Raw genomic sequence first — 22,849 nt, forward strand, 5'->3', positions numbered from 1 at the left:
CCAGCCTGTTCAATATTGTCCTCTCCAAAACCTTGGATAGGATACTGGCCAGGGCTATAGGCCGGTAGTTATCTGAACTGTTAATTTTCCCAGATTTATTTTTGATAATTGGCATTAGTAAAACAGATAAAATAGAATCAGGTAAAATACCATGGACTAAAAACCCCGTAAAGCAGATGGCAATTAGGGGACAGAGTTTTCTGCTCGCAAATTTTAAGTGCTCCGCAGATATCTTGTCCATACCACATGCTTTATTGTTTTTTAGCATCATTATTGCATCATGGACCTCTTGTGAGGAGATGGTCACATCTTCATTAGTGTCAATGGTGCCCACTGTGAGAATGTTGCTCTTGACACAGTTGAAAAGCTCATAGTAATGTCTCCTCCAAAGCTGAGAAATTTCCTCTGAGCCACTGACACCATCAATATTGGTTGGTAACGAGGTTTTACAATTATTCATTTGCTTAATTTCTTTCCAGAAATCATTAGGACTATTGTTTTGTAATTTTTTTGCAAGCGAATCAGACCTCATTGTGTTTTCATTCCTTTTGATGAAGCGTAAAGCATATTTAAAACTTGCATGTGCCTGTTTCTTATACTCAAATAAAGGGCCATATTTTAATCTGCCTGACTCAACCCATACCTTGAAGGCCCTTCTAGCCTCAGCATGGAGCTCTTCCACATACCCATTCCAGCCTGGCTTGGCTTTGTGTGGTTTGGACTTATACAGAGGTGTAGATGAGACAAGGAGGGATTTCACAATATTATCATACAGGGAGCATAATTCCGTAGCATGTAGGTTGCTCTTACAATTAATATCACAACATACAATGGCATCCTTTGGTAACTGAATGTCGCTCAACAAGGTGTTGAGCGACAAGTTTTTTATTTATTGTGATGTTTATCGTTATCATGATAAATACATTATCGGGATAATTTTTTTTAGTCCATCTTAAGAATGCGTGCATGTGTGTGTGTATAAGTCATAAACCTTACTCACATCATGTTTATTTGTTAATGTATTTACTGTAAGACTATTTAAAACATTTCTTCCTCCTCCACATGTAAAAAAAAGAAAAAGATGAATGGAAAAGTGCAGAAATAATCAAACTTATAACAAATCCATAACTAATTAATGACATTAAACAAAGTCGAACTGTAACGCTGTCATTGTCACATTTTATTTAAACAGCATAGCTACACCTCTGTCTCATATTACATATGTATAACACATTTCACATTCTTTTTGGACATTTTGATCATTATTTGATGTCATCATTTAGTTTGTTCCTCCTATGTGGGTAGTATTTTTAAATTAGCTTCATACATGTTTTTGTTTTGGTTTTTTTTAAATATTGTATTCCACCAAATTATGAAATGTTTATATTTTTTCCTGAATATATTGTGGTTTTGTATGGTCTTTGTTTCCACTTCCACTAACAATTCAGATTTGTATACGATTTACAGGCCCTGACCCACACTTTATTATAAGTCAGATACAGAACAATCAAAGAGTTTTACAACGTATACAAAGACTTTTAATTCAGTGACTGCTTTACCTCTAAAACAGGGATCATTATAGATATTTTAAATTTTATGTAATCTAAATGTGATTTCCATGTTAACTTATATATCATAACAACCAAAAACGTCATCTCATTTGTTTTTTGTATATGAATTCTTTCAGTTAATAAAGAAGCCTGAATACTTTACTTTTCCCCCAAAAATAATAAATTTAATTTAACCAATATTCTATCAAACCATATTAATCTTCCTAATTATATTCTCTACAATCTCAAAAACATGTTTTAGATTTTTTCCCAGAGTAAAATAAGGTAGTATCATCTGCAGATAATATATAATTGAGTAAATATGACATGGAGATAATATTATTCACATAGATGAGAAAAACTAAAGGTCCACAGACTCAACCTTGGGATACCCCTAATCTAATTTTACTAATCCCTTTTTTTGTGATGTGTGTGTGTGTAGGTCTCTGTCAGGGCGTATAGTGGGCGGAGTCTGGTGGTTCTTCACTCTGATCATCATCTCGTCATACACGGCCAACCTGGCAGCCTTCCTGACCGTGGAGAGGATGGTTTCCCCCATAGAAAGCGCTGAAGATCTGGCAAAACAGACGGAGATCGCATATGGAACTCTGGACTCAGGATCCACTAAGGAGTTCTTCAGGGTGAGCACACACACACACACACACACACACACCTCAATGTTATCATGAAGCAGCTAGCACCTCAATGCTAACATATAGCAGCTATCATCTCAATGCTAACATGAAGCAGCTAGCACCTTGATGCTAACATGAAGCAGCTAGCACCTCAATGCTAACATGAAGCAGCTAGCACCTCAATGCTAACATGTAGCAGCTAGCATCTCAATGCGAACATGAACCAGCTAGCACCTCGATGCTAACATGAAGCAGCTAGCACCTTAATGCTAACATGAAGCAGCTAGCACCTCAATGATAACATGTAGCAGCTAGCACCTCAATGCTAACATGAAGCAGCTAGCACCTCAATGCGAACATGAACCAGCTAGCACCTCAATGCTAACATGAAGCAGCTAGCACCTCAATGCTAACATGTAGCATCTAGCATCTCAATGCTAACATGAAGCAGCTAGCACCTCGATGCTAACATGAAGCAGCTAGCACCGCAATGCTAACATGTAGCAGCTAGCATCTCAATGCTAACATGTAGCAGCTAACACCTCAATGCTAACATGAAGCAGCTAGCACCTCAATGCTAACATGAAGCAGCTAGCACCTCAATGCTAACATGAAGCAGCTAGCACCTCGATGCCAACATGAAGCAGCTAGCACCTCAATGCTAACATGAAGCAGCTAGCACCTCAATGCGAACATGAAGCAGCTAGCACCTCAATGCTAACATGAAGCAGCTAGCACCTCAATGCTAATATGTAGCAGCTAGCATCTCAATGCTAACATGAAGCAGCTAGCACCTCGATGCTAACATAAAGCAGCTAGCACCTCAATGCTAACATGTAGCAGCTAGCATCTCAATGCTAACATGAAGCAGCTAGCACCTCGATGCTAACATGAAGCAGCTAGCACCTCAATGCTAACATGAAGCAGCTAGCACCTCAATGCTGACATGTAGCAGCTAGCACCTCAATGCTAACATGAAGCAGCTAATACCTCAATGCTAACATGTAGCAGCTAACACCTCAATGCTAACATGTAGCAGCTTATCACCTCAATGCTAACATGAAGCAGCTAGTACCTCAATGCTAGCATGAAGCAGCTAGCACCTCAATGCTAACATGAAGCAGCTAGCACCTCAATGCTAACATGAAGCAGCTAGCACCTCAATGTTATCATGAAGCAGCTAGCACCTCAATGCTAACATGTAGCAGCTATCATCTCAATGCTAACATGAAGCAGCTAGCACCTTGATGCTAACATGAAGCAGCTAGCACCTCAATGCTAACATGAAGCAGCTAGCACCTCAATGCTAACATGTAGCAGCTAGCATCTCAATGCTAACATGAAGCAGCTAGCACCTCGATGCTAACATGAAGCAGCTAGCACCTTAATGCTAACATGAAGCAGCTAGCACCTCAATGATAACATGTAGCAGCTAGCACCTCAATGCTAACATGAAGCAGCTAGCACCTCAATGCGAACATGAACCAGCTAGCACCTCAATGCTAACATGAAGCAGCTAGCACCTCAATGCTAACATGTAGCATCTAGCATCTCAATGCTAATATAAAGCAGCTAGCACTTCAATGCTAACATGAAGCAGCTAGCACCTCAATGCTAACATGAAGCAGCTAGCACCTCAATACTAACATGAAGCAGCTAGCACCTCAATGCTATCATGAAGCAGCTAGCACCTCAATGCTAACATGTAGCAGCTATCATCTCAATGCTAACATGAAGCAGTTAGCACCTCAATGCTAACATGTAGCAGCTAGCATCTCAATGCTAACATGAAGCAGCTAGCACCTCGATGCTAACATGAAGCAGCTAGCACCTTAATGCTAACATGAAGCAGCTAGCACCTCAATGATAACATGTAGCAGCTAACACCTCAATGTTAACATGAAGCAGCTAATACCTCAATGCTAACATGTAGCAGCTAGCACCTCAATGCTAACATGTAGCAGCTAGCAGCTCAATGCTAACATGTAGCAGCTAACACCTCAATGCTAACATGTAGCAGCTAACACCTCAATGCTAACATGTAGCAGCTAACACCTCAATGCTAACGTGTAGCAGCTAACAGGGACAATGGTCCTAGTGGAGCAGACAGTGTCTCCAATCCACACTGACACTCAGACAGGGTTCAGAACCAATAATAAATCCATGAGTGACAAATGAACAAAGTCAGTGATAAATGATTGTAGTGGACAGTAGAGGATGTGGGCGGGGCTAGAAGCGCTGCTACAGATAGCAGAAAATAAAGAAAGACTATTTCAGACTAAATTCATCATCTTCATCAGTTGCTCTGTTAATTTCATGATATCCACAGATATTATAAATATTGTACACTGTTCAGTTTATACTTCTCTAGAATGTTCTGGACTAAGTAATGTTTTTATTTTAACACAAAAACATCCAGAAATGCATGCATATGTCTTAGTTAAATGTAAGTTAATGCTTTGTGAACAATGCAATCATAATATTCTTTATTCATATTACACATTATGTTAGCACTCAATGATGGAAACTGATTGATTTTAAGAACTTTTCTATCTTTTATTTCAGCGTTCTAAAATCGCATTGTTCGATAAAATGTGGCAGTACATGAAGTCTGCAGAACCTTCTGTGTTTGTGAAGAAGACGTCTGAGGGCGTGCTGCGCGTCAGGAAGTCCAAAGGGAAGTACGCGTACCTGCTGGAGTCCACCATGAACGAGTACATCGAGCAGAGGAAACCATGTGACACCATGAAAGTGGGCGGGAACCTGGACTCTAAAGGCTATGGCATTGCCACGCCCAAAGGATCCCCATTAAGGTGGGTGGATCAGTATAACAATGCCCTGTGCCATTCACACTACTAACTGCTGCCTAGCATACTGACCCCGCCCCCTCCCACACACACACCCGCTAGTTAGCCTCGCCCCCTAGCCCGAGCCACACTGGCTGTTGGGCGTTGCAGTATGCGAGTGTGATGAATGGTTCATGGCGACTTCCTCGTTGTTATAATAATCCACCTACCCTGATGACGTCGTCTCTGTGGTTTGTATCGTTTCCATGGTTACCACCTCTGACCGGCGGTGGTTGTCATGACGATTGGGGATGGGGTTGTTGCTTGATGTCAGGTCTTAATGAATCTACTTTCAACCTGTTCACTTCCTGTATTTTGTTAAAAGATTTACAGATTTATTGATCAGACGATTTGAGCCAAACAGACAGTTAGAGTTAATAAGGAGCTGATCAATATCCTACAGTGATGGACCAGGATTAGATCCAATGATCTTAAAGATTAAAACCAGCTTCCTTAAGCTCCGCCTATTTTAATGATTGATCTGAATGACAGGAAACAGTGATCTCACACTTTAAGACCTGACTCAGCACAATTATAGATATAGATATATACACATAGAATGTGACATTAATCATCTGCATGTGTGTGTGTGTGTGTGTGTCTGTTTTCATGTTACAGTTGTTCTGCCATGAGTTTTTCTGATCGTGTTTTATTTCTTTATCCAGTTAAAGCTGCACTAAGCAACATTACAACCAAAAAGAAGCAATATTTTACACACAGATACATGAATAAACTAAATGTAGACAATAGAAATGCCACATAAACAAAATGATGGTCCATTGTTCTATGAATCTGTGATAACCACATTTATTTATTCATCTGAATAATATCCACTGTTATCCAGGAACCTTTATTATTATTATTATAGTCATCTTAAAGATGGAAATCATGGTTTTAATCACTAATAAAATGGTTCAAAGTGACTAAAAATGGTGGAAAAGGAGGTGAAATGAGATTTTAAAAAGCATAGAAATCAGTTAAAAGTTGTAAATTAGAGTGGATAAAAACAGACAGAAAAAGTGGTAAAAAAGGTTCAAAATGTTAATATTGGCTTAGAGTGGCAATTTTTTTTAGAAACATTTACAAATGGTGAATGTGGTTAATCTGGCAAAACTAATCAGTAAATCTGGTGAAAAGAGGTTAAAAGTGACAATAATGGGTCAACATATGTGACATTAGGTCTAAAAGTGGTAGAAATGGTTTATAAGTGATTAACATGTCTGAAAGTAGAAAAAATGTGTAGAAAAGGCAAAATGTGATGTAGAAGTGTCAGAAATGGAAGAAATGTAGCAAAAATACATTAAAAGGAGCAAAAAAATGTCAAGACAAAGTGATGAAAATAGATTAAAATATGGTGAGTTTGGTGGAGATGCAGAAAAAAAGAGTAAAAATAAACAAAAATGGGCTCAAATTGTTCAAAAAAATATTCATAGTTTCTTGAAGGCATCTGGCGACCAGTGTCTCACGACCCCAAATGTGATCCTCACACCAAGGTTGAGAACCCCTGATCTAAACAACATTAATTAAATGTCAAACCTACAGTAGTCTGTAATGCATATTTATGTGAGGCAAGGCAATAATTACAGTTACAAAGTTATTATTTTACTCAGAATAAATAAAATAAAGTATTCCTTATTTCTACCTGTAAACGTCCTAAACTCAGACGTTTAACAAACAGGAAGTATTGCTTCATGCAGTTTTAAGATTCATCTTCTGATATTATTGATCCTTAATATGCTATTGGTTTGTCATCTTGGTAGAACCAGTGTGTGTGTGTGTGTATGATGTGCATGTGTGTATGCGCGTGTGTGTGTATGTGTGTGTGTATGTGTATGTGTGTGTGTGTATGTGTGCGTGCACGTGTGTGTGTGTGCGTGTGTGTGAGTGTGTGTGCGTGTGCGTGTGCGTGCGCGTGAGTGTGTATGTGTGCGTGCACGTGTGTGTGTGTGTGTGTGTGTGAGTGTGTGTGCGTGTGCGTGTGCGTGCGCGTGTGTGTGTGTATGTGTGCGTGCACGTGTGTGTGTGTGTGTGTGTGTGTGTGTGAGATGGTCAGCACTGGACTCGCTCTACAAACAAAGACTGGAAACGTGAAGATTGTATTTAAATTCAATGATTGGAGGAAAACAAAGTGTGTCCAGTGCTGCTCATTATGATCACATGATCACAGAGTGATGTGTAGATGTTCAACCAGTCATTTCCCATCAGCCACTGCATCACACGTTAGAGGATCAGATCATCATCACGTCTCCTTCCTCTGCTTCAGACAAACAAACACAAACAAACCACCTGGAGTGATTTATAACATTAGATCATATGTCAAAGGTCACCTTCCCTCCCTCAGAGCAGCTACCAGAGGTCAAAGGTCACTGAGACGTTTCACATCATCAACACACACTGGAAACTTGGAACTCAAAGTAAATTTAGTCACAGTTCTTTGGAAAATGAATAATCTAGTTTGAAGCATTCACGCATTTCTTCTTCTTCTTCTTTGTGCTTCTTCTTCTTCTTCTTCTTCTTCTTCTTCTTCTTCTTCTTCTCCTCTTTTCTTTTCTCTTATCTTTTTTCTCTTTTCTTTCCTGCTTCTTCTTTTATCCTCTCTTCTTTTCTTCTTCTCTCTATTCTTCCTCTTCCTTCTCTTCTTATTTTCTTGTGCTTGTCTTTCTTTCTTATTTTTTCTTCTTCTCTTTTTCTCTTATTTCCTCTTCTCCTTTTCTTTTACCTTCACTTTTTCTTCCTTTCCTTTCATTTTCTTTTTCCCACACTCTTCTTATTGTCTTTAGTTGACCTTTAACATCTGTTGTAGCTTCAAAGGGATCAATAATAATAATAATTATTATTATTATTATTGATCTTGTGATATTACTTTTCTATTGAAACACGTTAATGATTCAGTGACTCTTCTACCAATTCACAGTAAGTTCTTCCTCGTACGCATCTTTCTAGGATCTTAAAACCTTCTCTGTGGTTATTGCAGCCAAACAAAACCATCAATAGTATGATTTCATTAAAGTTTTTGAATTGTTGATGAGTCATGGAGAACCTTTAGTGAGCTCATCATATAAACCCACATTCTAAGTATTTAAATGTATTGTTTTTAGTATTTAAATGTCAGAATGACTGCCCTCTATGGGTTGAACACTGCTATTACAATAGAATTTTTCTATTAGCTGATTTTATACCAGTGACCGTTAGCCCCGCCCCCTCCTATAAAAGATAGAGGAGGGACTAGTTTCTAGTCGGTTGTTTGCTGTTAGTCTGAGCGTTCTTTAATCTGTAGAGAACTCATAGCTTCTACTTCCTATAAAGACTTTAGCCTCGTGTTGTGATTTGTGTCGAAGGGTTGGAGTGTTTGTATTTTCTGGTGCAAAGCGACCATGACGTCAGGCCCTTAAATATCAGATATTAGTGTAAATAGTGACGTGCTGCACTCTGGGGAAGAGAAGCTGACCTTTACATAGAGACACATGCAGCCCCAAGACATCTACATGAAACGTAAAATAGTCACGGTCAATCATCTCCTAAAGTTTGATGATTGAATAAAGTCATCAATGATAATATATGATTATAATTGGCTGTCAAAAATGAAGATGTTTGTAGGAGATTCTGTAAGTGCAGGAGTTTGCTGCTAACACAGAGAAGCCATCCAGCCGCTTTTGTTCTGTTCATGTGCTGCTAAATGCTAACATGCTAACATGCCAGCAGGAGGACTCTGAGAGTGAGGACAACTCAACTGCTAACAGTCACTGTGTTCATGTAGAAATGCGGTGAACCTGGCGGTGTTAAAGTTGAACGAGCAGGGGCTGCTGGACAAACTGAAAAACAAGTGGTGGTATGACAAGGGAGAATGCGGCAGCGGAGGAGGGGAGAGCAAGGTTAATACACACACACACACAGCTACACACAGCGACGCACACACACCATGTGACCAGAGAACAGAAGCAGAGCAATCACAATGCCACATGTGAGCGCACAGGCTAGTACGTTAGCATGGCCAGCAGGTAGCATTGTGGATTGTGCTGCTTCTCGTTGTTGTGTTGCCTCCTGTTTGGGTGAGGTCAGGTTCAGGGTCAGGGTCAGGGTCAGGTGACCTCACACCAGATGGCAGCAAGAGCCCAGGAGGAGCGCTGTGCTAACTGTGTTGATTTGAGGCTGTCACTGAAGCGCCTCTCATCCTCTGCTTCACGGGCCAATCAGGACTTAGAGCTACTGATGATCCACGTCATGTGATCCACCTCATGGTCCTCAAAAAGCTGGGAACCTGCTCCGAAAGTAACTGTTTGAACATGTTCCACATTCCAGAGCATCTTTGGCTCTGATTAGCAGAACTTTAGAACAGCTACTGGTTCCTGTTTGGGCCCCCAGACCAGAGTATGAGAACCGCTCCCTCCTTAATAACATAAGATAACATTGATAATGATGTTATTTATGTTATTCCCATTGAAGAGTGCCAGTAAACCTTGCCGTATTGAAACTGAATGAGCAAGGGACCCTAGACAAGATGAAAAACAAGTGGTGGTACGATAAAGGAGAGTGTGGCTTCAAGGACTCCACCAATAAGGTTAGTTTGATGTTTGTGGGTCAATCCAACTCACTGTCTGTACGCACATGTAGCATGCATGCTAACAGAGCAGGTGTGCACACAGAGGAAACAAAAAAGTACAGATGCTTTAGTGACCTTCTGACCTCAGGCTAGCGTTGGTGTAACAGGCTCACTCGAATGTTTGTGTTCGTTGTCTTTGACGCAAACGTCTGTGTGTCCTCCTGTCTGTCTTTAACTATTAAGTGTGATATATCGTCGTTCACGATATATTGTCAAAAACATTCTCACCGATAAGAATATGTCATCCCACGATAGAAACAATAAATGCCCATGTCGGAAATTAGTTAGCGAGGGCCACGGGCCATTTATACCTCAATTTAGCCAAGAACGCCCCAAAAAATGTTGTTCCAGGGGCCAACACTGTCCACAAGTTTGTTGTCAACATCTTATTATTCTCTGGAGAGGAACGCCGTTCATGGCAGCTCTGCAGCGAAACCTCCACGGTGTGCACCACGCCTCCTGCCCCCAGCCCTCACACACACACACACACACAGACGGCGGTGCTCGTCATGGCTACCTGAAGCTACTATGCTACGATACATCATAAACCACTACTTGGTTTAAACCAGATAAACATCAACAAAGTGAACCAATCCTAGTTCCTCCATCAGATCCACCTAAAGTTCTACAAACACAGGGACAGAGATGAACCTGTAACAACCATTATGAACTGGAAACTCAACTAAAGCTAATTATGCTAAGCTAACACACAGACTGGGCTAAGAGCTAATGCTAACCACTCCATATAAGGAATAGACCAAATAAAAAGAACACGTCTTACTGTCATAAAACCATAGAGAACCATAGATTAGTTTATGGTCAGATTTAACACTTTATGGAAGAATAAAAACTAAACATGTCACACGTTGTGTGAAATAAATGTTAACATAAATAATAATGTCACTATTCACTATTTTTTAATGATATTTCACGTGTTCACAGACAAAGCTGGTCCCATTAGAATAATGTAACTATTGAGATTATTACACATAAATATACTGAATGATTAAATCATCAGTTTGATCTGGTTTAATTATAGCAAATCATAACTTTATGTAACTCATTATCAGATATGAAATAAACAAGATTCATCAGCAGTAAAAACACTAATGAAGTTATTTGTGTTTTTCACATGTTTTTTTTAGAAAATTTCATTTTAAGGAAATAAATTAATTACATACAATAACACTAATAGAGTGATCCACATGCACTAATATATTCCATAAAATATCAGCTCATGAACTCTATGAGTCAGCAGTTATTGTAGCCTTTTTTAAATGTTTGAATTGTTTTATTTATTTTTTTATAGTTTTTTATTTATTGTGATGTTTATCTTTATACTAGCTAAACAACAACAAGCTAATACACGACAAGCTAATACACAACAAGCTAAACCACAACAAGCTAAACCACAACAAGCTAAACCACAACAAGCTAATACACAACAACCTAATACACAACAACCTAATATACAACAAGCTAATCCACAATGAGCTAAACCACAACGAGCTAAACCACAATGAGCAAAACAACAACAAGCTAATACACAATGAGATAATACACAACAGGCTAATATACAACTAGCTAAACCACAACGAGCTAAACCACAACGAGCTAATATACACCAAGCTAAACCACAACGAGCTAAACCACAACGAGCTAAACCACAATGAGCTAAACCACAACGAGCTAAACCACAACAAGCTAAACCACAAGCTAATACACAATGAGCTAATGCACAACAAGCTAAACAACAACAAGCTAATACACAATGAGCTAATACACAATGAGCTAATAGACAACTAGCTAAACAACAACAAGCTAATACACAACAAGCTAAACCACAACAAGCTAAACCACAGTGAGCTAATACACAATGAGCTAAACCACAACGAGCCAAACAACAACAAGCTAATACACAACGAGCTAATATACAACAAGCTAAACCACAACAAACATACATAACGAGCTAATACACAATGAGCTAATACACAACGAGCTAATAGACAACTAGCTATACAACAACAAGCTAATACACAACAAGATAAACCACAACAAGCTAAACCACAACAAGCTAATACACAACGAACTAATACACGACAACCTAATATACATCAAGCTAAACCACAACGAGCTAAACCACAACGAGCTAAACCACAATGAGCTAATACACAATGAGCTAAACCACAACGAGCTAAACCAAAACAAGCTAATATACAACAAGCTAAACCACATTGAGCTAATACACAATGAGCTAAACCACAACGAGCTAAACCAAAACAAGCTAATATACAACAAGCTAAACCACAACGAGCTAAACCACAATGAGCAAAACAACAACAAGCTAATACACAATGAGATAATACACAACAGGCTAATATACAACTAGCTAAACCACAACGAGCTAAACCACAACGAGCTAATATACACCAAGCTAAACCACAACGAGCTAAACCACAACGAGCTAAACCACAATGAGCTAAACCACAACGAGCTAAACCACAACAAGCTAAACCACAAGCTAATACACAATGAGCTAATGCACAACAAGCTAAACAACAACAAGCTAATACACAATGAGCTAATACACAATGAGCTAATAGACAACTAGCTAAACAACAACAAGCTAATACACAACAAGCTAAACCACAACAAGCTAATACACAACGAGCTAAGAGACAACTAGCTAAACAACAACAAGCTAATACACAACAAGCTAATACACAATGAGCTAATAGACAACTAGCTAAACAATAACAAGTTAATACACAACAAGCTAAACCACAACAAGCTAATACACAATGAGCTAATAGACAACTAGCTAAACAACAACAAGCTAATACACAACAAGCTAATAGACAACTAGCTAAACAACAACAAGCTAATACACAACAAACTAAACCACAACAAGCTAATACACAACGAGCTAGTAGACAACTAGCTAAACAACAACTAGCTAAACAACAACAAGCTAATACACAACAAGCTAATAAACAACAAGCTAAACCACAACAAGCTAATACACAACGAAATAAAACATACCGAGCTAAACAACAATGAGCTAATGTTACACTAAGAATGATGCTGTGGTCAATTCTTTGTCGCATAGTCATTTTTATTCCTCCGGAAATAGTGACAAAACATATCAGTTTCCATGTCTGCGTTACTAGCGCTGTCTGATGTCTATTGATGAATGACATGTTTCAGAACACATATTAAAAAACCATTGAAATTACAATCATGTGACCATGTAATAGTACAGCCTGTAAACAACATTTTTCACCAACAGTATTTATACTCAATGAACTGCTTTTTCAGTCTATACTTATTCTCCTATGAACAATTTCACCTTTTTAACTGAAGGTATAACTGCTTTAACTCACCAATATTTATTACTTTCGGGGCTTTTGCCTTTAATTGGCCATGTAATGTTGTTACATACATTTAACCCATCCCTGAGGAGCAGTGGGCAGCCATTTTTGCAGCGCCTGGGGAGGTAGTTCGGGGTTAAGGGACTTGCTCAACATCCCTCAGTGATGGCCCAGGTGAGGCTTGAACCGCCACCCATCCGATTTCAAGCCCAGCGTCCTTAACCACTAGGCCACCACTCCCCTTATTACTGGCCACAGTTAGATTTTTTAATTCCAAATTATTTATTCCGAATGAAATCATTGGGAACTAAAGTGTTCTGCTTCATGTTTACATGGAAATGGTAATTCCCGAACGAGGTTTACATGGAAAACAGGTTTGTACGGCTTTAGTTAATTCCGCTTCAGGTCTGGGGGTTGGGAAGGCTCTGATTGGACACGGGGAGAACGTGACGTATCTCGTCTATCAGAAAAAACACACAACAAACCTTTTATTGTCGGCTGTAACTCAGAACACCACATTAGAACTGTTTTCACCTTTATTTTGATTGTAGTTTTGAAGCAGCAGCGGAAGAGAGATGAGATATGAACTAATCACTGGTAAAAATCCCAGTAAACCTCTGGAAAACAATCACCAGTAATAAATATTAGCTCCAGACAGTAGCTCTAACAACTGGTAAAATGATAAACTGGTGATACTACAGCCTATGAATGCAGTACAGGGGACGCATTTACTCCACCTCCAGGTTTGTGTGAAAGTCTGCATGTTTATGCCTCCGTCCATCCACTCTTCATTATATCCATATCATGACTCTTATTAAATAGTCTAGGCTGGAGTCCGGGCCACCGCCATCTTGGATTATGTCGTCACCAGCGCGTCATCGCCGCAAGTCGCACATGCGCAAAATGATCCGAATAAACTTAAAGCCGCTTTAACAAAGTGAAGTATTTACAAAGAGGAATTATCTAATTCGGAATTAAAAACAAAATAAACCAGCCACCTAATTCGGAATTAACTATAATTCGGAATTAACTATAATTCAGAATTAACTATAATTCGGAATTAACTATAATTCGGAATTAACTATAATTCGGATTTAACTTTAATTCAAAATTAAATTAGCATTAGGAATTATGTGTTTAAAAGCTCAGGTTAAAGAGGAATTAACTTCTGAAATTGTGAAATGGTGTCTTCATAAAAACAATCATTTTTAAATATAACAAGGTCTCCCATGTTCGATATATTGCTCTGCTCTTATTCTGAAAAACCAACAGGAAATGGTGTATTCTAGCGCTGCAATGCGTGCAGGCTTTACCATTGTTAGCATAGTTAGCATCTGTGTCATTAGCCTCCGCTCGCTCATTCATCCACACAAACGAAGCCTTAACTCCTCTCAACTCACTAGTTAGCCAGCCTTATTCCTGGTGGTGCTTCTATCTACGGTTGCTTGTTTCTCACTTTTAGAAAATAGTTTTAAAGCTCGTTTTCAACCTTTTTAGCGCCATGTTGTCGCACTCAGTAAGCACTCGTTACAACTTCTCTCTCATCTCCATTCATTCAAATCACTCTACATCACAGTCACAGTCTGAAGCTTATACGTATTATATTCCTTCTGGTTATTATTTCTGAGCATCTTACCTGTGGAAAAAGTGATAAAACATATCAGTTTTCATGTCTATGTTGCTCCGTGTAACTAGCACTGTCTGACGTCTCACTCTATTGGTGACTGACTTCCACTAGGGCGACCGTGGCTCAGGTGGTAGTGGGTCGTCTTCTGATCGAGAGGTTGGGGGTTCGATCCCAGTACCTGACTATGTGTCGAAGTGTCCTTGGGCAAGACACTGAACCCTAAGTTGCTCCCAGTGGTCGACTAGTGCCTTGCATGGCAGTCCTGTCCCACTGGTGTGTGAATGTGAGAGTGATTGGGTGAATGAGCTGATGTGTAAAGAGCTTTGAGACTGTTTCAGTGGTGATAAAGCTCTATATAAATCAAGTCCATTTACCATTTTACCATTTACCACTATTGACACCTAATGCCCACAGCTCCGCCTACTGGCCAGGTACTGCCAATATGTAAAATGTAACCAGACCTGCTAGAAAATAATGAAATCACACTGATTATAATAATAATACAGTAATTCTAACATGTTTTAAAGTCCTTAGCTGTTTTTATGAATTCAGATGAATCCAACTTTTAAATCATGTCTCTGAAAACACTCAATGCCACACTCTCTCCCACAATTTGTAATGTCAGGAGACATTACTACCAAAAGTCAACCAAGGTCGCCATAAGTGTCTCTGCTCATTATACTGAGTCTCTATCACTTCACAGTGTCCAGCCATCAATGATGGCTGCCCTGGGGTCTCATAGTACAATCTGACAGGTGGCTGTCTGAGTCTGGGTGGGCATGACCTTACTTTTTGCGATGATTCTTCAGCCAACTCACCACTCTCAGGAAAAGCAGCTTGATCCCGTTCATGTCGGTTAGTCAGGTGTGGCACATCAGCAACCTCCTCGCTCTGTAGTGGCAAATCCTCTTCTGAAGGTGGACAACCCTATTGTGGCTAGAAGAATTCCGCCTCAGGATCCAGCGATGCCTGATGCTGCTGTGCCTCTCTGCCAGACCTATGGTGCCACCGGTAGATGCCACCACCACCGTCGTCCTCTGAAGCACTGTCTGATGCTGGCCACTGCTGCTGATGAAAACATGGCGTCCTCTTGTCCTTTGTAACTCTTCCGACGTTCCTCTGCTGCAGCGGAGTCTGCGCTGAAGGGAGCGCAAGGGGTAAGTGGTCACAAGGCATATGCAGGTTTCTATGGACCACTCTGTCCCTCCCATTACCGTTCTCTGGGCTGATCTGATAAACTGGGCTGCCGTCACCCTTCCGTACTTTCACCCTGAAAACCTGGTCTTCCCAGTTGGACTGGATCTTTCCTTTACCTCCTCTTAGAGTGAGATTTTGGATAAGGACCCAATCACCTGGTAGAAGGTCTCTGCCTAGCACTTTTTTGTCATAGTTGGCTTTCCCACGAGCTGCTCCTTTATCTGCGTTTCTGGCAGCGATCTGGTAGGCTTCCTGCATTCTTTTTTCCAGTGACTCACATAGTCCTCATAGCTTCCATGGGCATTGTCTTTTTCAATGTTGAACAGCAGGTCGATTGGCAGGCGTGGAGAGCATCCAAAGATGAGGTAATACGGTGTGTAGCCTGTATGCTCATTCTTTGTGCAATTGTACGTGTGAATGACCTTGCTTAGCGACTCCTTCCAATCCTTCTTTTCCTCATCCTCTAGGGTGTGCAGCATGTAGAGCAGAGTTCGGTTGAATCTCTCCACATGTCTGTTACCCTGAGGATGGCACGGTGTTGTGTGTGAGCCCTGGATGCCAGAGAGTTCTTTCAGCCTGGCTATCAGTCGGTTCTCGAACTCTCCTCCCATGTCATGGTGCAGTTTGCTGGGGAAACCAAACTTCAAAGAAAAATCATTAAAGAGTTTGTCAGCCACATTCTTTGCTGATTTGTTCTTTGTAGCGTAGGCCTGTGCAAACCTTGTGAAGTGATCCATAACCACTAAGATGTATTTGTATCCATGCTTGCACTTGTTCAGGTGGAGAAAGTTGATTGACACTAGCTCGAATGGATATATGGTCTGGATCGGAGTCAAGAGTGCACGGGTCTGCCTACATGGTTTCTTTTACACACTCACAGGTTTTGGTCACAAGATGTTTTATATCCTGGTGCATTTGCGGCCAGTAGAACCTTTCTCGGACCAGGTCAAGTGTCCTTTTGACCCCCAAGTGGCCCATGTTAAGGTGCAGTTCTTTGAAGATCAGTGGGTGGTAGGACTTGGTAGCCACTAGCTGTTATCATTGGAAAGTCCTGCAGCGTAGGACACCGTTTTCATCCAAGCCAATCTTTAGCCACTGTTTTAGCAGTGTAACGACTGCTGGCTATTCTGCTTTGATCTCGGCTCTACTTGGTCTGTGGCTGTGGCCCTTGTACCAGATGACTCGTGACAGTGCATCATTCTCTTCCTGAGCCTCACGGATCTGTGACGGGGTTAGGGGCTGATCAGCCGTGCTACTACAGTCTCTGATAAGGCTCAAGGCACAGGTCTGGATCCCTCCAACACCCTGGCATGGGTCTCTCCTGTCAACTTTTACATTCTCCATGAGTGTATTCACAGTCTCTCACCGACCTCTCTCGTACAGCTGTTCATATAGTCCTCAATGCGGAGCGGCATTTGAGACAGTTCATCGGCATCATTGTTGTTCTTTCCGGGGCGATAGCGTATTGTGAAGTGGTAATCGGCAAGCTCCGCCACCCTTCTGTGTCCTGCAGCATTAAGTTTTGCAGTTGTGCGTACATCTGTCAACGGATTGTTGTCTGTATAAACCACAAATGACTGGGCATGGTACAGGTAGTCCCTGAAGCGTTCACAAATGGCCAACTTCAGTGGTAGGAAATCAAGCTTTCCTGATTGGTACCCTTTTTCTGACGGGCTGATGCTGCGGGAGCCATACACTACCACTTTCAACTTCCCCTGTTGTCGTTGGTATAGCACCTCACCCAACCCATCCTGGGAGGCATCGCAGTGAAGTGCAAAGGGCTGCTCAAAGTCAGGATACCCAAGGATGGGGGGTTTGGTGAGGGCCTCGATCAGCTGATTCAGTACTTCCCGGTGCTCTATTGTTCAGTTAGGGATGAAGTGTGAATCAAGTGTGTCCAGCATGTCCTGTATTCTTGGGATCAGATGGCGGTCAGGCACTGATTTGCAGTTCAGTTCTCTGTAATCACAACAGAGGTATAAGCTGCCATCTTTTTTTCAGACACACACCCATGTTGTCGTACTCGGTAAGCGCTCATTACAACGTCTCTCTTGTCTCCATTCATTCAAATCACTCTACATCACAGTCACAGTCTAAGGCTTACACATGTTATATTCCTTCTGGTTATTATTTCTGAGCATCTTACCTGTGGAAATAGTGAGAAAACATATCAGTTTTCATGTCTGTGTTGCTCCGTGTTACTAGCACTGTCTGACGTCTCACTCTATTGGTGACTGACGTCCACTATTGACAAATAATGCCCACAGCTCCGCCTTCTTGCCAGGTACTGCCATTATGTAAAATGTAACCAGACCTGCTAGAAAATAATGAAATCACACAGAGAATAATAATAATACAGTAATTTTAACATGTTTTAAAGTCCTTAGCTGTTTTTATAAAATCAGATGAATCCAACTTTTAAATGGGGGGTAAGCTATTTCAATCAAGTCTTTTTAATCATGTCTATCATGTCTCTGAAAACACTAATACACAACAACCCTAACCCAATGAGCTAATATACAACGAGCTAAACCACAACAAACTAAACCACAACAAGCTAAACCACGAGCTAAACCACAACAAGCTAATATACAACGAGCTAAACCACAACAAGCTAAACCACAACAAGCTAAACCACAACAAGCTAAACCACAACAAGCTAAACCACAACAAGCTAAACCACAACAAGCTAAACCACAACAATCTAAACCACAACAAGCTAAACCACAACAAGCTAAACCACGAGCTAAACCACAACAAGCTAATATACAACGAGCTAAACCACAACAAGCTAATATACAACGAGCTAAACCACAACAAGCTAAACCACAACAAGCTAAACCACAACAAGCTAAACCACAACAAGCTAAACCACGAGCTAAACCACAACAAGCTAATATACAACGAGCTAAACCACAACAAGCTATTATACAACAAGCTAAACCACAACAAGCTAATATACAATGAGCTAAACCACAACAAGCTAATATACAACGAGCTAAAGCACAATGAGCTAATATACAACAAGCTAAACCACAACAAGCTAAACCACAACAAGCTAAACCACAAGCTTAACCACAACAAACTAATATACAATGAGCTAAACCACAACAAGCTAATATACAACGAGCTAAAGCACAATGAGCTAATATACAACAAGCTAAACCACAACAAGCTAAACCACAACAAGCTAAACCACAACAAGCTAAACCACAAGCTAAAGCACAATGAGCTAATATACAACAAGTTAAACAACAAGTTTAACCACAACTAGCAATGTAAGCATAGCTACAGATGACATGCAGTAGAACCAAATTATTCTGATGTTTTCCAGCTAACAGTAGTGGTGTTTCCATTACCCTTTGAAATGTGTATAATCTAAATAGTTCAATAAAAACATTTAATGGAAAATGGAAGTGAATTTCTAAAAAAAAAAACCTCTCAAATATCTATAAACTATCAAATATTTGTAATCTTTCATGAGGAGATTTTTCAGACGTTTCAATATTAAATGTTTGGTTAAAGATCAATGGAAACACTTTTTACACAGTTTCACATCACAGAACGTGACGTAGCTGGTCACATGATCACTTCTCTGTGAGACATTTATTATTATTAGACTTAATAATAATTAGTGATTATTAGATTTAATAATGATTAGTGATTATTAGACTTAATAATGATTAGTGATTATTAGACTTAATAATAATTAGTGATTATTAGACTTAATAATAATTAGTGATTATTAGACTTAATAATTATTAGTGATTATTAGACTTAATAATAATTAGTGATTATTAGACTTAATAATAATTAGTGATTAATAGACTTAATAATAATTAGTGATTATTAGACTTAATAATTATTAGTGATTATTAGACTTAATAATAATTAGTGATTATTAGACTTAATAATAATTAGTGATTATTAGACTTAATAATGATTAGTGATTATTAGACTTAATAATAATTAGTGATTATTAGACTTAATAATGATTAGTGATTATTAGACTTAATAATGATTAGTGATTATTAGACTTAATAATGATTAGTGATTATTAGACTTAATAATGATTAGTGATTATTAGACTTAATAATGATTAGTGATTATTAGACTTAATAATGATTAGTACCACATTAGAACAGGATCTTCCTACAGAGAAGTCTCACGGGATGAGATTTCACCACAGTTACCAGGCTCCTCCCCCAAAATAACCTTCAAAGGAAACACCTTCAAACACACATTAGACTTTGTGGAAACTTTAGAAATATTACTTTGATTATGAGAAAGCTAACAGTGCTAACTCTCCCAGCTAACAGTGTTAACTCTCCCAGCTAACAGTGCTAACTCTTACCGCTAACAATGCTAACTATCCCAGCTAACAGTGCTAACTATCCCACACATAGTTGTAGCACAGAATGCTTTACCCAGTTTCAATAATTCTGTCGTTTGTGTCTCAGGACAGAAGAGAACGTGATGTGTTGTAGGTTCAGATCATATCTTCTCTGTCGAGGAATTAGATTCTACTTTCACAGGAATATTCCAGGCTTTAACGTTGATTTCAGTTTTTCTTCAGAGGCTTTGGTACATTTATATATTCATTCTCAACATTTGTGCAAAATTCCCTGGATTACCTGAAAGAGCCTTTGTTCATCTATTAAAAGTAAATATCTGTCATTGTGTGGGATAAGACAGTCGAAGTGCTGAGTCAGGTTATCAATATAACAGGGAACTGTTCTGATGTGAACTGTGGCAATACAAACTGTACATAGAACTGTAACATGGTTTCCCAGTTTTGCATTAAATTATAATTGACAATTTTTATGGTAATTACAATGTCCATTATCTAAACTCAATTACAATTTAATTACGATTACGACAGCAACAGAATTTTACTATTACAATTATAATTATAATTACACCATAATTATAATTAATTATAAAGTGCGCAATTACAATTATAATTGTCCCCAACCCTTCCACGGTCCCACCTTAGCTCCCTCTCCCATGTTCCCTTCCCCCTCACCAAGGTGTAACACTGCTCTCCCTTTTTATATCCTCCCTCTAATAAAGTGTTTCTAACCCTTCCTTAGGGAGGGCTGGTGATGGTCACAATTAAACAATAAAATAAATGTATTTATTTCTTTACAACAATTGTAATGACAAAGATTCTGTTGATCTTGTACAGCATGTGCAGACAAGGTGGAAAAAATACGTTAGAAGGTCAAACTTTAGGAGGATTTGACAGAATCTCAGTCGACTCATGAGTTTCCTAAACGACTCGTGTGTTCTCATTAGCCTTATTCTTCATCACTAATCAGGCTTTTAATAAATGTGTTTTCTGCAGCTAAACGTCCTGTAACTTCATTCAACCTCTCAGGATTTAACTGTAAAGCTAATTGAGCTAATTGTGCTAGCTTAAACAGACTCAGGGTTCAGACTCTGCTGGTATTTATCTCACAGGGCGTGAGAACATGCAAACTCCACACAGAAAAGCTTCCTGAATGGGAAGTGAACCCAGACCCTGGTGTGAGGCTAAACACACAGTCTCCTACAGTATGTCCATGTGTGTGTCGGTCCTCTGTGTGTGTGTTAATGTGTGTGTGTGTTCATTCCGTCAGTGACGACACAAAGGGAAACTAGGCTTAGAATTAAAGATAAAAACACACTTTTTATTCACTCCTTTATTAATGCTCGTATTGTGTGCATGTGTGTGTGACTTTTAATGTATTAATTCAAGTATTTTTTATATGAAACAATAACTTTGACGAGACACGTGATGTTAAAGGTGATCATTATTTTAGTGTTCGAGCACATTATGTCACATGACTGAGCCGCTGCACTTTGATGCTTGTGGTTTCTCCTGCTTTGATCTTTGGTTTAAATGAAAAATTTAAATAATTATTTTTTAAATATTTCCTTTGCTAAAAAAAACACATTCAACTCACAATGTTTTAAAATGTTAACATTAAAATGAAGATGTAGTGCTTCAAAGCTGTTTGGTTGAAGGGTGGTAATGTGTGTGTGTGTGTGTGTGTGTGTGTGTGTGTGTGTGTGTGTGTGTGTGTGTGTGTGTGTGTGTGTGTGTGTGTGTGTGTGTGTGTGCGTGCGTGTGTGTGTGTGTGTGTGTGCGTGTGTGTGTGTGTGTGTAGGAGAAGACCAGCGCTCTTTCTCTCAGTAACGTAGCAGGGGTGTTCTACATCCTGGTGGGGGGCCTGGGCCTGGCCATGATGGTGGCCCTCGTCGAATTTTGCTACAAAAGTCGTGCAGAAGCCAAAAAGATGAAGGTACAGCAGCTTTTTACATGCTAACACACACGCTAACACACACGCTAACACTTGAGCTCACTCTGTGCACTGAGACTGGGTGGTTCCCTTTCAGTCGATTCACTCGGTACAACACATATAGTATGGGATATCACGCCCCCGCGTGGCCTACTGAAGAAAACCTCTAATCACGCCTTTAAGGCAGATGATCTGTGATGACGTAAATGAGGCTCCGCCTGCCTCATAAATACGCTGTCATCACAGTCATCCTTCAGTTCTTACGCTCTTCACCTCGCTAAGAACACCTCTACCGAGTGGAGCTAACAAGCTGCTGCTAGTTAGCTCTGTCTCTGCCTTGGCTACTGCCTACTTAGAATTAGTTTAACTGCTCCTGTTGGTGTTAGCAGCTGCTGCTGCTGCCCGCGGAGCGCTAGTTCTATTAACAAGCTTCGGTGTATCAAAATGAGCACGAAGGCTAACGCAAGGAAGAAGTCTTCTGTTCGCCCCTGTCCTCAGGGGTGCGGCTTCTCCTTACACGATAAGGACCAGCACGAAGCATGTCCCGTCTGCCTGGGAATAGTCCACGCCAGGAGAGCGTTGACACAGCCCGAGTCCTGTGCGTTTTGTCGCCAGCTTCGGCGTTCAACCTTGGAAAGGCGGGTCACTTTCGTGGAGAAGGTTCTGGGAAAAGCTGCGGTCGCACGGCATGACCCTCTCCTATCCGAGTCTAGGGACCCGGCTTCGTCCGAGTCTGGTG

General features: G+C 40.0%; 1 protein-coding gene across 2 annotated transcripts in view; it reads left to right on the forward strand.

Annotated features, from left to right (window-relative positions):
- Positions 1–22,849, forward strand: part of LOC114471097 (glutamate receptor 2-like) — a 100,323-nt gene that overhangs the window by 68,003 nt on the left and 9,471 nt on the right. The window contains exons 15-18 of one of the 2 annotated variants that reach the window (XM_028459690.1): positions 1,993–2,191; positions 4,751–4,998; positions 9,475–9,589; positions 21,979–22,113. In XM_028459690.1, the coding sequence (XP_028315491.1) occupies positions 1,993–2,191; positions 4,751–4,998; positions 9,475–9,589; positions 21,979–22,113 (697 nt within the window). Of the gene's footprint in view, positions 1–1,992; positions 2,192–4,750; positions 4,999–8,788; positions 8,904–9,474; positions 9,590–21,978; positions 22,114–22,849 lie in introns of both variants that reach the window. The other variant, XM_028459682.1, reaches the window with a different exon arrangement.

This window comes from Gouania willdenowi, chromosome 1 (assembly GCF_900634775.1).
Source record: "Gouania willdenowi chromosome 1, fGouWil2.1, whole genome shotgun sequence".
In the NCBI taxonomy this organism is placed as follows: domain Eukaryota; kingdom Metazoa; phylum Chordata; class Actinopteri; order Blenniiformes; family Gobiesocidae; genus Gouania; species Gouania willdenowi.